At 41.5% G+C, this 13,949-nt stretch overlaps 1 protein-coding gene across 2 annotated transcripts in view; it reads left to right on the plus strand.

Annotated features, from left to right (window-relative positions):
* LOC117715958 (quinone oxidoreductase-like protein 2) overlaps positions 1-8,444 on the plus strand; it is a 30,200-nt gene extending 21,756 nt beyond the window's left edge. For both annotated transcript variants that reach the window (XM_076941424.1, XM_034512734.2), the window contains exon 10: positions 7,573-8,444. In XM_076941424.1, coding sequence (XP_076797539.1) covers positions 7,573-7,641 — 69 coding nt within the window. In that variant the 3' untranslated portion in view covers positions 7,642-8,444. The remainder of the gene's footprint in view (positions 1-7,572) is intronic.
* The last annotated feature ends 5,505 nt before the right edge of the window (positions 8,445-13,949 follow it).

The following is a 13,949-nucleotide window of genomic DNA, read 5'->3' on the forward strand; positions in this document are numbered from 1 at the left end:
TGGGACTTGAACCTGGGACTTCTCACATGCTAGGAAATGTACCCTTCCGCTGAGCTGTAACTCTATCATTGGTTGACTTTTAAAAGAGGATCCAGATAATTTTGTATCAGAATAAGGACATGATGAATATAAATTCTGCAGTGTCATCAGCCAAAACATTTCACCTTTTAATGGAAAGTCCCACTCAGTCTCAGGTACATTCATTCACTTATTCATGAGTTTGTTTTATTCACCACTTGCTTGAGAACATTCTGTATGACAGTCTATAAAAATGTAGGAGTTAGTCCTGCCCTTGAGTCTGTTTTTCAGTTGGAAAGGCCTCAGGAGGGTGCTGATAGATAGGGACGGGCTGAGCGCTAATGGGAGGTATGAATCAGCATGATATATTTGGGGAACTGTAAGTACTCTGATTATTCCTACTTGATGAGCTAATTAAAAATTCCAAAAGCAGAACCTTCACCTTAAAACAAAAGCATTTTCTCTCCCTTCCTCAAATTCCAGGTTGCATGCCTTTCCAGACATTTAATTAGGGCTTCAGCCCCCTCAAGGCAGAGAACCAATATTCTGGGTACGGTTTGCATCTTGACTTCTGTAGTTGTGGGTCCCTATCTGTAGCAGCCTGTAGGATGCAGGGCAGTGTCCCCAGACCTCTGTAGCAGCCCTCAAAAGAGGGGTTTGCAGCTTTGCATTTTGCCACACAGACAGCTTCATTCATTGCCTTCATTTCCTTTTCGGTTGGTCCCAGACTCCAGTGCTTCTCTGGTTCCCAGCTCTGGGTGGAAACCTAGAAGCAATTACAGTCATAACAGAGGTGGCAACTGGATATGTAAAGCCACGAGGCATCTGAAAATCAGATCTAAATAAGATCAAGCTTTCCACATAGTCTTAGGCTATTATATGCAGAATTATATGCAGAATGGCTAAAAACAAGACTTAGCCTTTGAAGCCATGACTTTCTTTCTTTCTTTCTTTTTTTTTTGTTTTGTTTTTTTTTTTTTGTTTTTGTTTTTTCGAGACAGGGTTTCTCTGTATAGCCTTGGCTGTCCTGGAACTCACTCTGTAGACCAGGCTGGCCTCGAACTCAGAAATCTGCCTCTGCCTCCCAAGTGCTGGTATTAAAGGCGTGTGCCACCACCGTCCGGCGAAGCCATGACTTTCTAATATGTTAACATTCATTTGCAGGGAGTCTTCATTTCCCTTGGATGCCGTGTGGTGAAACACCACTGTCTCAAATAATACTTATTTTCTTAACCACTTTCTATTGTGAGGCTCTGACAAATCTTGGGGAATGAGCAGCTCTACCTGACAGGGAGAGCCATGCAGCTGTGAGTCACCTGGAGATAGCGATGGGGAATGAGTGTTCCTAACATCTGTCTTAGACTTCCTCCGCCTCTTCCCAAGTGAGCCTGTCTGTACTGTGGAAAGGTCTCCTAAGGCAAAGAGCCCCACAGTGCAGATGTTTTTGAAAACAGATTTCATGTGGCCCAGAGAGTGACATGATTGATTGATTTCTCTACTTATTTTTAGTTATTTATTTTTCGTGTGCTTTTTTTTTTTTTTTTTTTTTTTGGAGAGTCTCAAACAGGAAGGGTTGTTTAACCATATATTCATTGTTGGACTGTGCAAAGTTAATCTTTACTGTTCTAGCCATATACTTATAAATGTTCACCTTTTCCTGTACCATGTACCCTCCTCCATTGTCCATCCTCCCCTTTCCCTTCTTCCAAACACTCCTCTGCAGCATGTCTGATGTGTTTCTGTGGGTTTGTGTTTCCTTGTAAAGCACACAGCCGTATTTGTGTGTTATCTTTAACATACGCAACTGGTGGTATGCTCTCCATCTGGATCTGCTACTTACCTTCATATGCCATGTTGTCTTAAGACCTCCATTTTGCCACCAGTGCTTCTGTGCGTCCTCCACTGTTTCCCAGGACTGCGCAGTGGTACGCATATGGTACATACCCACCATGGTTTGCAGACACACACTAACCCTCCAGGTTGACTTCATGACACCATAGTAAGTGTGATAATAGACAGCCTTGTAGGTCTAAATTTAGGGACTTGTGCAACTATTTTGTGGGGACTTTTCCTAGGAGTTGGACTGATTGCTGGGGTACGGTACATACGCTTACTCATCCTGATGGCTGGTCACTCTGTAGAATGAGTTTTTTTTGTCTCTCCCAGAAATGTGTGACAGTTCCTATCTACTTGTCATTTTGTTGTTATGCAGCAGTGTTCATATTTCTGATATTCACCCAACTAGCAAGGCATAAAGAGGTATCTTACACTTTTAATGTGCATTTCTTGACTTTAATGCATTTAAGCATCTTTCTGTATGTTTGCAGGCTTGCTGGGAGAGGGGTGTAGCACAGTGGCCCTACTCAGTCCTCAATTCTGTATCCCCTCACCCAGAAGAAACACTTCACAAACATACAAACCTACACATTCTATATGTAGAAGGTATTCAGGTTTCTAGTTCTGTTAGGGCCCGTCTCCTTTCCAATGTGTGCAATTCTTTGTGTGATCTGTGCTTCTGGACTTTGATGTGTTGTAAGTCATCTAGTGTATCAGTCACTTTTATGTTGCTGTGATAAAGACCATAACCAAAAGTGATTGATGGAAGAATGAACTTATTTTAAGCTTCTGGCTCCAGAGGGAGAGTCCATGATGGCAGGGAGACATAGCAGCACATGACCAGAACAAGAAGTTATGCATTACCACCAGTTGGAGACCAAGTGTCCCAATACTTGTCGCTGTTTCTCATGCAGACTGCCATACCTGGCAGTCTTGTTACCTTTCAGGTTAGGTGCCTATAAACATAGGGGCAGGTCACAAGATTGCAGAAGGGTGTGATCCTTGAACTAGTCTTTGAGCAGATAGGTTGCATAAAACCTCCTGGTCTGTCATACTTTGCTGCCTTTGTCCACGATTAATCTACTCCAACACACCAATATTTTGTTTTATGGTTGTGGTTGGAGGACTCATTTCAGAAGTCCTTCATTATCCCAGGGTCAAAATGATTTTCTTGCTTATTAATTTTACGGGTTCGAGTTCTTGAGATAGGGCAGTGGTTCTCAACCTATGGGTTGTGAACGTAATGATTACACTTTCACAGGAATTTTATATCAGATATCTATTTACATTACAATTCATAACAGTAGCAAGATTACAGTTATGAAGTAGCAACAAAAATAATTTTATGGTTGGAGGGGTCACCACAACATGGAGGAACTGTAGTAAACTACAGCATTAAGAAGCTTGAGAACCACTGAGAGGGAGCTTACTGTGTTATCCAGGCTGGCCTTGGACAGCTGTGCTTAAGCTATCTTCCCACCTCAGCCTCCAGAAAAACTGGGACTATAGGCATGGCTTGCAGTGTCCAGCACATTTATAGTGTTATGCCACACGTAAGGACTAACTGTATCTGAAGTTACTTATGCATTGTATGTATCTCAGCTAACTAAATGTTTCCCTTTTTCTTACTTATTTATTCTGCTCTCATACAATACATCCTGAACACAGGTTTCCTTCCCTTTACTCCTCCCAGTCCTCGTCCCCCTCTTTACCTCCTTTCTCTCTCAGATCCACTCCTCTGTTTCCCTTCAGAAAGAGCAGGCCTCCTAGGGATAGCAACCAAACATGACATAATAAGTCACAATAAGACTATGTACAAACCCTCCCAGTAGGAGGAAAAGGGTCTCAAGAGTAGAAAAAAGAGTCAGAGATACTCCTACTCTTGCTGTTATGAGTCCCACAAAAGTCCGTAAGCTAAACAACCACAGATTATATGCAGAGGACCTAGCACAGATCCTTGCAGGCTCTGTGATTGATGCTTCAGTCTCTGTGAGCCCCTAAGAGCCCTGGGTAGTTGATTCTATGGGCCACGCTATCCTAATGTTCTCAACCCCTCTGGCTCCTAAAATCCTTCTTCCATAGGGTTTACCAGGCTCCAAGAGGAGGTACCTGATGGAGACCTCCACATTGGTGTCTCTCTCTCTCTCTCTCTCTCTCTCTCTCTCCCTCTCTCTCTCTCTCTCTCTCTCTCTCTCTCTCTCTCTCTCTCTGTCTCCTTTCTGGCTAATGTTTCCCTGTGTGTCTCTGCATCAGCTCCCATCAGCTGCCAGAGGAAGCCTCCAATGACAGTTGGCCTAGGCACCATTTATGAGTGTTCAGCTAACTAATTTTTACCTTCCTATTTGTGGCAAGCAAGCTTTCTCAGCCTTCAGTCTTTTTCTGACTCACGATGCTATTTTCATCAAGTTTCAGGACATACAGATCTGCTCTCTGTTTTCTCTTGGTTCAAATATAATACTTGTATACTAGCATCCTATAGCCCTTATATGTGTACCATTGAGGTATGTTTAATGTATAGAAATGTGTCTTGTATCTTTGTTCTTGCTTTTCATATTTGTTAAGTTGTCCTATCTGTAAGTAGATCTATATAGCCAGATCTTTTATGTTTTTTAGGAGAGCTTAAAGTATTTTCCATAAGATCTAATGGGATATTTTTTCCAATTTTCCACAAGTGTCACACTATTCTTGATTTTTGATAACAATAGTTTACTTCTGCTACGCTTGCTTGTTGATATTTCTGCTATAGAGACAGTCAGTGACTTTTATAAGCTCATTTCTCATTTCATTGGTTTGATGGTCTTTCTTATTTTTGTTGCTTTGATTCATTTCCTATGTAGAATATTATACTGTCTGCAGAATCGATGGTGTTGTTCACTCCACTCTGCTTTTTAATTTTATCCCTTACATTTATCATTATCTGTAGACCATTTTAAAAGTGGGTTTGGTTGTACAAAAAAATTCAAGAGGTAGAATAGAGTGCTCCTACCCTGTTGGCTACAGCCAGAAGTTCCCACTCTTACTCGGCACCTGGCACTGGGTTTGTGTGTTCTCTACAACCAGTGAGCCAATGGCTGCACATGAAGTGTCTTAATCTCCTAATCACAGTGGGGCGTGCACATTGAGTTACAATCTCTGTGTGGTACAGCTCTGTGGGTTTTGCTAAATGTTCAATATTATGTAACCACGATTACATAGCCTACAGAATAGCTTCCTTAAACAATCCTCTGGGTGCCACATCTTCATATTCAGCCCCTTATCCTGTATCTTTGGTAGCCACTGATCTTCTTGGTGTTTCTATAGTTTTGGCCCTTTGCAGAGTGTCATGTGATTGTAGTCATCTTTAAACTGTTCTTGTTTTATTAACAATATTCACTTAAGGTTCTTCAATGGCTTCCTGTGTCTTGATAGTCTTTTTTTTTTTTGGACGGATATTTCTATCTCCCTATGTAACCCCGACTGTCTTGGAACTCACTCCATAGGTCAGGCTGGACTCAAATTTAGAGATTCCCCTACCCCTGTCTCCTAAGTTGCTTATCTAACAACTATCTATTGAAGGGCACTAGTTGCTCCTAGGTTTTCCCAGTTGTGAATGAGATTGTTATGAACATTCATGTGTGTGTTCATCTTAACATAGTTTTCAGTTCATGTGAGTGAAGACCCAGGAATGTGGTTGCTGGGTTGTGTGGCAAGTATATGATTAGGTTAGTGGGAAACTGCCACACTGCCTTCCAGTGTCTGCAACTGCCTTGTGTGCCCACCAAGAGCAAGGGAGAGATCCTGCTGTTCTATGTTCTCAACACGATTGGTGTAATGTCTTTTGTTCTTAGCCATTTAATGGGTGTATTTCAGGTCTCATCATTGTTTTTAATCTCTGCCTACTGAGTGTCTTAGTATGTATTTATTTGATATCTATGGGCTTCTTTGGTAAGATGTCTGTTCAGATCTTTTGCTCTGAACAGAATGCTTTTTGAATTTTAAGCATTCTCTTTCTATCTGATGTCCATCTATATGTCTGTCTGTCTGTCTGTCTATCTATCTATCTATCTATCTATCTATTCCCTTTTTAGGTGTATGTTTTGCAATGATTTTCTTCAAGACATATGCCTTGTCTTTTTATGTGTTTAACAATGTCTTCTTTAGTGTAGACATTTTTAGTTTTCTTTTTTGTGTGTATGTGCATGTATATATGTAGGTGCATATACATATATGTGCACGTATATGGAGATAAGAGGTGGATGCCTGTTGACTTCCTGTATCACTTTCTATCTTGGCTTTTGAGACAGAGTCACACACTGAACCTGGATCTCACTGTAGCTAGAATGACTCTGCCTCCCTGTCTGGGATCACAAGTACATGCTAGATTCTTTATGTGGGTCCAGGGGGTCTAATTCAGGTCCTCATGTTTCTGGGGCAAGTACTTTATTGACTGAGGCATCTCTGTAGTTCCAGATATTTTAACTAAAAAAATTATTATGTGTGTGAGGGTGCAGGTGTCTCAGTGCATATGTGGAGATCAGAGGACAACTTCTGGGTCAGGAATCTGGGTTCTTGCTCAGTTTAGCAAGCCTGCCCAGTAAGCTCTTCACCTGCTGAGTCATTCACTAGCCTCAGTGTTCTCAACCTTAATGACATGTATTTGCTCATTGTTCCCCCGAGGTTATTCTTTCAATGCTGTCTCCAGAATCTCACTGTGAAGCCCAAAGTGCACCAGGCTTTTTCAGTGTTATCTTTTGGAAGTTGTATAGTTTTGTATTTTACATTTAGATTTATGAACAGGTTTGAGGTAATTTTTGTGAATTTAAACACTTTCTGTGAATTTTGTGAATGAAACACGTCGATATCAAGTGTGGGTCTCTGGTGTTCCCAGTGCTGTTTGCTGGAAGCACTCTCCCTTCTCCATGGGGCTGCCTTCACTCCTGTTAAAGATTGGTTGGCTGTGTGTGGTGCTGCTTTGAGGCTCTTGATCCCATTCCATCGATCTACGTTTCTGTTTTTCTATCACTGTCACATTGCTTCCATTACTATGGCTGCTTTATGATTGGCCTTATAACCGTATGTTGGTTCCTGCTGCTGCATTTGCTATTGCTGGATTGCTGGTTTGCTGGATATTCTGATGACAAAGATTGGGCTGGCCCCAAGGAACCCAGTGACCCTAATCAGCAGGAAGTAGCCTGTGTCTCCCCTTTCCCTCTAGCTTTCTTTCTCTCTTACCTAATGTTGGGTGGAATAAGGGTTGGAAGGGAGGTAGAATTATAAGAACCCAGTAACACAGTGAGAAAATACACAACAACCTTAAAAATCTGAAGAAAGATTTGTAATATGTTGTAATTGTAGGTGCAGAGGACTAGTATAATAAAATGATAACAATTTTAAAAATTATTGATTTTTCTTTCAGGTGTATCATTCTTTCAAAAGCTGGTACTGGAGAATAAGGGCTGGCTCATGGGCTTTCTGCCTGTTGGCACTTACTTATCTGACAACATTGAAAATCAGAAGCTTAGATGGGGAGAAATTCTGTAGCTCAGTTATTTTTACGTATTGTATTCCTCTGTATTTTTGGTAACCTTATTAGCATTGCGTGGCTATATACAGTTCGTAGAGATACAACTTACTACTTCAATATTACTTCAATAGCAATATTTTAAAAACTGATCATCTGTCAGATATTTGCTGAAACGTGCATAAGTCTGACTACATTCCATTTTGGATTTCTTTTAGATCAATGATGCCTTCCTTCATGTGATGCAGCGCAAATCTACAGGCAAGGTGCTCCTGTCCCTCAAGTAAATCTTGACCTGGGCCCAAGTCTCATCTCCGTCCTGCATTGTAAAGGGCTTGTCCTTAGTGACCTAGGTGCCACGTCTTGGTGTCAGTTCCTTTTGCTTCCACTTTCTTGTTGCCCATAATCAGTGTGACCATAGAAGTTCTTGCCTAAACTCAGCCCTTTCTGTGAGCAAAAGGTACTGTGAGTTCCTTGAGAAGTAGGTACTATGTCTGACTCACCTACTGATTTCCTATACCTTCTACTATTCAATTTAACTTATCTGGAATCTAAAATTGTTGGATTAAATTATGAATATGTTGCCCCAGAAACAACCCAAATACCCTTTGACAGGTGAATGTGCAAATATGCACACTTTGCATATCTATTGTATAATATGCATACATTGGAACACTTTTAGCCTTAAAGAGGGACATCATTCACAGACATGCTACAATATGTATCAACTTTGAGGCCATTCTACATGAAATAGAACATATTAAAAAAAGACATATGCTCTGTAAGTCAATTTATATCAGATTCTATGACCCATCAAGTTCAACAAGAGATAAAGTAGAATGGTGGTCATCAGGGGCCTCCTTAGAGGATACCCTGGAAAATGTGACTGATACTCCTTTCAGGGGGAGATAGGGAGTGACTTAAGGCATGTGGAGTTTTAGCTCAGGAAGATGGAAAATCAGTGGAAATGGGTGGTAGTCATGATCGCCATAATGAACTATTGAAGTATACACTTTCAATTGTTTTAAACAATGTTGAAATGGTAAATAGTATGTATGTTTTGCCACAATAAAACAGTTTTTTATAAAAAGATGTATTACTGTTATTTCTAAGTAAATGGATAGATTCAGGGGAGAGAGCAGTGTGTGTGTGTCGAGTGCTGGGCTCAGTGGGTGGGAGCCGCTCCTCTGTGTATGTTCTGGCCTGCCAGAAGAGACCTACCATTAGATGCTGAACATTCTGCAGACACTCTTTGATTTATGATAGTTTGATTTGTGGTTTCTCCTCTATATACTTATATTTTTTTCAAAATGTTTATGAAGATAATTTTTTGCATATGTATGTGTGTGGTGAATGTGCATATTATGTGTGGGGGCCACAAATATGGGGCATGCATATGCAGTCTATGTCCTGGGTATGGAAGCCCAAGGTCAATGTCAGGTGTCTTCCTTAATCACTATCCTCTTCATGTGGTGAAGCAGGGTCTCTTACTGAACCTGGAACATCAGCTGTCAAAGCAATAGGCATTGAGTAGACTCCTTACTTTAAATTTTGACTTTTTGTCTTCTCTCATGCTAGCAATACATACTGTGTTACAATACTCTTGCCTCATGTTGGACAGCAGCTCCTGCAGCTCTCAGGCTGTCCCTTGTGTCCTGTTGCTGAGCTATGATCATCTGTAAGTCAGAAGTGGTAAATGCATTTCTAAGTTGTGTGCTTCCAACTTATAGGGATGTAGGTGGGTCCTTTTATAGATTGACTGGGTCCTTTGCCAAGAAATGTGGCAAGAGGTTTTGTTGTCTGGTACCTTAGACTACTTAAAAACAGTCATCTTTGGGGCAAGGAGGATGGCTCAGTGGGACAAACCTTTTGGGGGTTGTGGTTCAGAACCTCATATAGAATCCAGGCATTTGTGGTAGTTCACCTATAATCCTAGTGCCAGGGAGGCAGAGACCAGTGACTGCTAGAGCTCCAGGTTCAGTGAGAGATGCTGCCTCAATATATCAAGTGGAGAGCTATTGAGAAAGCCATCTGACATTGACCTTGGGCTTCCATACTCATGACATACACTACATGTGTATCCCCCACATGTAAATACAAATACCACACACATGCACCACATACACATGCCTATGCAAAAATTGTCTTCACACAAGTTTTGAAAGAAAAATGTAAGGACCATTTATGACTGTTTAAAAGAAGCAATTTGAAACCTAGAAAATGGCAGAAGGAGGGCCGAGTGGAATGGACACTGGAAGTTTGTGTGGCTGCTGCTGGTTTTCAAGGTGCTTCCACAGGCTCTGCCACGAGTCACTGTGTGTAGCGTATTCCCACTTCCTCAGAGCTTCATGTACTTCTGCTCCTCTCATGATACAGCTTCGTTACCATTTTCCTAAACTTCATCTTTATAGGTGATAATTTTATTCTATTAACTCTTATTATTTATTATTAAATGAAAGTTGGTTTTCCCAACTCTCATGAAACTCAACTCTGAGGGAAACTTAAGCATTTCCTGAACCCTTTTGGGATCACTGAAGACAAGCTGGATGGCACCTGGAAGAGAAGGAAGGCGAGTCAGAATTGGGAAACAATGTGCACAATCTTGTAGGAGGAGCTAAGGTGGGAGGAGTAAGGAGAGGAAGAGGAGGAGTTAGGAGAGGAAAAGGAAGAGGAGGAAGAGTAAGAGCAGAGATGTAGGAATGGTGGAGAGCCACGCAGGTATGGAGAGCAGTCGCGACTAACAACTTCTATTTAGGTTAGCTAATTGGGAAACAACTCTCTTTGTATGGCCATATTGTTATTGAGCATTACTAAATATATAAAGCCTTTGATTAATCTTTAAGCATTAGAGTCTCATTTTCTACCGGCCCGCCTGGATGGTGGGATGGTCTGGGCAATATCCAGCCTTGTGGAGACATAGTGGAAGATTGGCAGAGCCATCTCCCACACGGGCATCTCATGGGTGGCAGGGCTGGTGTTTCTGGCTGGCCATTTCTAGCTGTAGTGCACATGTGGCCTCTGGCCACAGAACATGGCGGCTGCAGCTTAGATAGTCGGCTTGACCAGTGGCTGTTTTTAAAATATCTCCTACAACACAATCTGGCCAGGAGCTGCCTTTTCCATGGAGCATGGGTGACCAGTGAGAGCCGTGGACAGCAAAGATTGAATGTCCCCAGCTTACTAACCTCAGAACGACCTAGGTGGGAAGAGGCAGTCATTAAGGAGAACGGATTTCAGATTTAGCAGGTATCGGTTAGAGCCTATAATGATCTGCTCTCTGTTTGCCTGTCTTCCTGCTGTTGTGAAATGATTTGATTTGAAAGCATCTGACTCATATTTTAGTCATTGTTTGCTGGTTCTACCACCTGAGCCATTAAAATGAAAAAAGAATCAATATGTCTCCAAGTGACAATGTTTATTCTGTATTCACAGACTTCTCAATTCTTCCTCAGAGACTGGCTGCCGCAGAAATCACTCCCACGGTCTTGCCTCTCCTTTTCAGTGATGGTCGACTGGTCTACTTGCACATGTCTCTTTCTCCAAACCAGTGTAAAAGGCTGGGCTGTAGCTCCATGGCAGAGCAATTGCTTAGCGCTTGTCAGGTCTTGAGTTCAATCCCTAACACTGACCCCCAGAAAGGGTCAACAACCAAAGTGAGGTTTTCTGCTCTGATCCAAGGAATGATGCTATCTGCTTCCAACCAGTGTGCTGGTTGGGTAATATTCCTTCCTGTGTACATGTGTGAATCTAGAAAGTGAACTTTTCTATTTGATCTACAGTAAAGATAACGTGTTACTTAACAACTGAAGGAATAGAGATGTCTTCATCCACTCATCTGGATTTAATTTAAAAAAAAAAAAGCTTAAGTTGGGGGAAAATAGGCTGTTTCTTCTTAAAGTTGTCCTTCTAGGATTATATAAGGGAATCAAATAAAAGTGATTGTTTTCAAAGTCCCCTTTGTGCTGAATTCTGCCTTTTCCAGTTCTTTTCATCTCAGAGCTTATTGCTATGATGCTGGCCTGCATGGGACATACACTGGTTTCTGGAACTCTCTCATTGCTGGGGGATCAAGTATACAGGAAGGACTGTGGTGGACACAAGCTACACATCTAAAGAGGAGATAGCTAAATAAAGCACAACAAGATGTGGTATCAGATGTGGTACTCTTGGGAGGCAGAAACAGGATGATCATCTTAGGTTTGAGACCAACCTGGTCTACAGAATGAGACTCTGTCTCAAGGCAAACAAACAAAACACAACAAAGCTAAACTGGAGTCAGGTGGTGTATAATGGGGTCAGGGTCAGTGAGCATGGTGAGTTGGTTCTAGAAGTAGAGACCAGGGCATATATGGGTTTGAAGGCAATTGATGAGGATTTTGACTTTTCTGTAAGAGCAATGGGATGCCCATGAAGAATTTTAGCAGAAATTGGATGTGATCGGAATAGCCTTTTAGATTTGTACCATCTATAGAGGGGAGGGGAGGAGTCCATTCTAAATAAGGGAGCATTGTAGCTTCTTTGTTATGATGGGGAAGGAGAGATGTGGCCAGAATGTAGAGCTGTGCAGGAGATGAAACTGAAGGGACTTACTGTAGGATTGGATATAGGCACAGAATGGAGGAAAACATGTCAGGGTGACACCAACTTTCTGGACATACATTTCACATAGGAGGAGCAATGAAAAAGTTGGGTTTTGGCAATGGAGAAGAGTACAATTAAAGAGATGGAGTACCTTACTTATTGAGACATTTAAGAATGTTTAAGTATCTGCTTGGTACTCTGAAGAGAGGAGTGTGGTCTAGATATACAAAGGAGGTCTGGAGGCTTTTGCCTGTAGGTGGTCTTGATAAGCACAGTGTGGCTGAGATGACCCTATCACGTGATAAAGGAGTGTGTGGACTATGAGTATGAGGATCTTTTGAAGACCACTGACAGGAACTTTAGAGGGGATGGCTTGGGATTTAAAGTAAGTGACAAGCAGTTATAAGGTTGTTCAATGCAGTGACTGAAGCACCATCTCCTGCAGGGAGGGACAGGGGCTGGAGCTCTAACCCTTGCTCTTTGATCTTGGGCTAGACCCATCTTCCCTTTCACCTATAAGGATAATGGTATATTTTCTTCTGCATCTTGTGGGTCAGGCAAGGGTCAGATGAGATGCTGGAGAGAAAGAGCTTTGCAAGCTGCCATTTTCACCGTGGATTACAAGGCTGCCTTGTACCTGTGTGTTTAACTCCACTTCAGAATCAAAAGGAAAGGTAAGCCTTTTCAGCATATGTCGGATTGACACAGAGCAAAGGGACTGTTTGATTTTTTAAAAAATGTCTCTAAAAGGTTTTTACATTTTAGCTGAAGTCATTGTGCTCTTTTATACAGAATAATAGACAAAGTGATGGGGGCTGGTGATTTGATGTACTTCAAAGATACCCGGAGCCAGTCAAGGTCTGGAGAAGGACATCTCACTTGATCAAGAGTGCAGAGAACATATTTTTTAAAAGTAAGGGATGATAAAAAGAATTAGGGCTCTTTATTCTGGAAAGCCACAGGCTAAGAAAAGAGAATGATTGAAATTTATGAAATAATGAAAATCATGAGATAAAAATATGAACTTATTAAGTCCCAGTGGATAAAACTAAGAAGAAATTTTTTTATCATTTTAAAGAAATAGTTTTAGGGCAAAGTAAAAATAGGACTTCTTTTTATACAGGAATGGTGAGCACAAAGATCTTATTACTCTCAAAGTTTGCCGGGACCCAAATCAAATCAAAGAGAGATTTACAATATTACAGGTCAGATTCATGGGGGATTGTAAAAGTAACCTAAAATAATGTGGGAAATTTGCCCGTGTCTTGAAGGAAGAAGTCATGGGGAATGGGTGGCCATTGGGCTTCCTGTCTCTGTCTGATATTCTTTTTCAAAGAAGGATTCTAAGTGGGCATGCCAGAGTAAACGGTACAGAGAAAAGAAGAAAGCCTACTTGCAAATATGACCTCCCTGACCTTATAGAGTCACTTCTTAATTTAAATTATTTTTTAAATTTTTCATGTGTGTGTGCAGGTATGCATACACAGATGTACACATGCATGTGAAGACCAGAGGGCAACTGTGGGGGGTCCTTTGGGAGCTATCTGTCTTGATTTTTGAGACAGGATCTGTCACTGGTATCTGGGTCTTTCTGATTAGACTGGCTGGTCAATGAACCTGTGGACCCACCTGTCTCTGCCTTCCCTGTGACCCTGCAGGGATTCTGTCCTCAGCTCCCATGTCAGGATGGATAACCCATCACTTTCTGCTTCACAGCTTCCTTTTCAGATGACAAACTTTCTGACTTAATTTTTATCTTCTCTTTTAAAGGTTCTTTTTAAAAAGTTAAAAATAGCCACAAGGAGAGCCTGCAGTGTTCCCATCAGTGACCCAGATAGTCTAAGAGCAGGTATTTTAAGAGACTGGCAGCAGCTCCTCATCTGGGGACATAGGCTGTCTCTCAGGAGCCAATGAGCTCACTGTAATAATAAAATATTAATCCTATTTTCTGTATGTGAAGTGTTCTTCTTGCTCTCTCTTCCTCCCTAAACCCTCCTTATCCTTCAGTTTTGTG

This window comes from Arvicanthis niloticus, chromosome 10 (assembly GCF_011762505.2).
Source record: "Arvicanthis niloticus isolate mArvNil1 chromosome 10, mArvNil1.pat.X, whole genome shotgun sequence".
NCBI classification, from domain to species: domain Eukaryota; kingdom Metazoa; phylum Chordata; class Mammalia; order Rodentia; family Muridae; genus Arvicanthis; species Arvicanthis niloticus.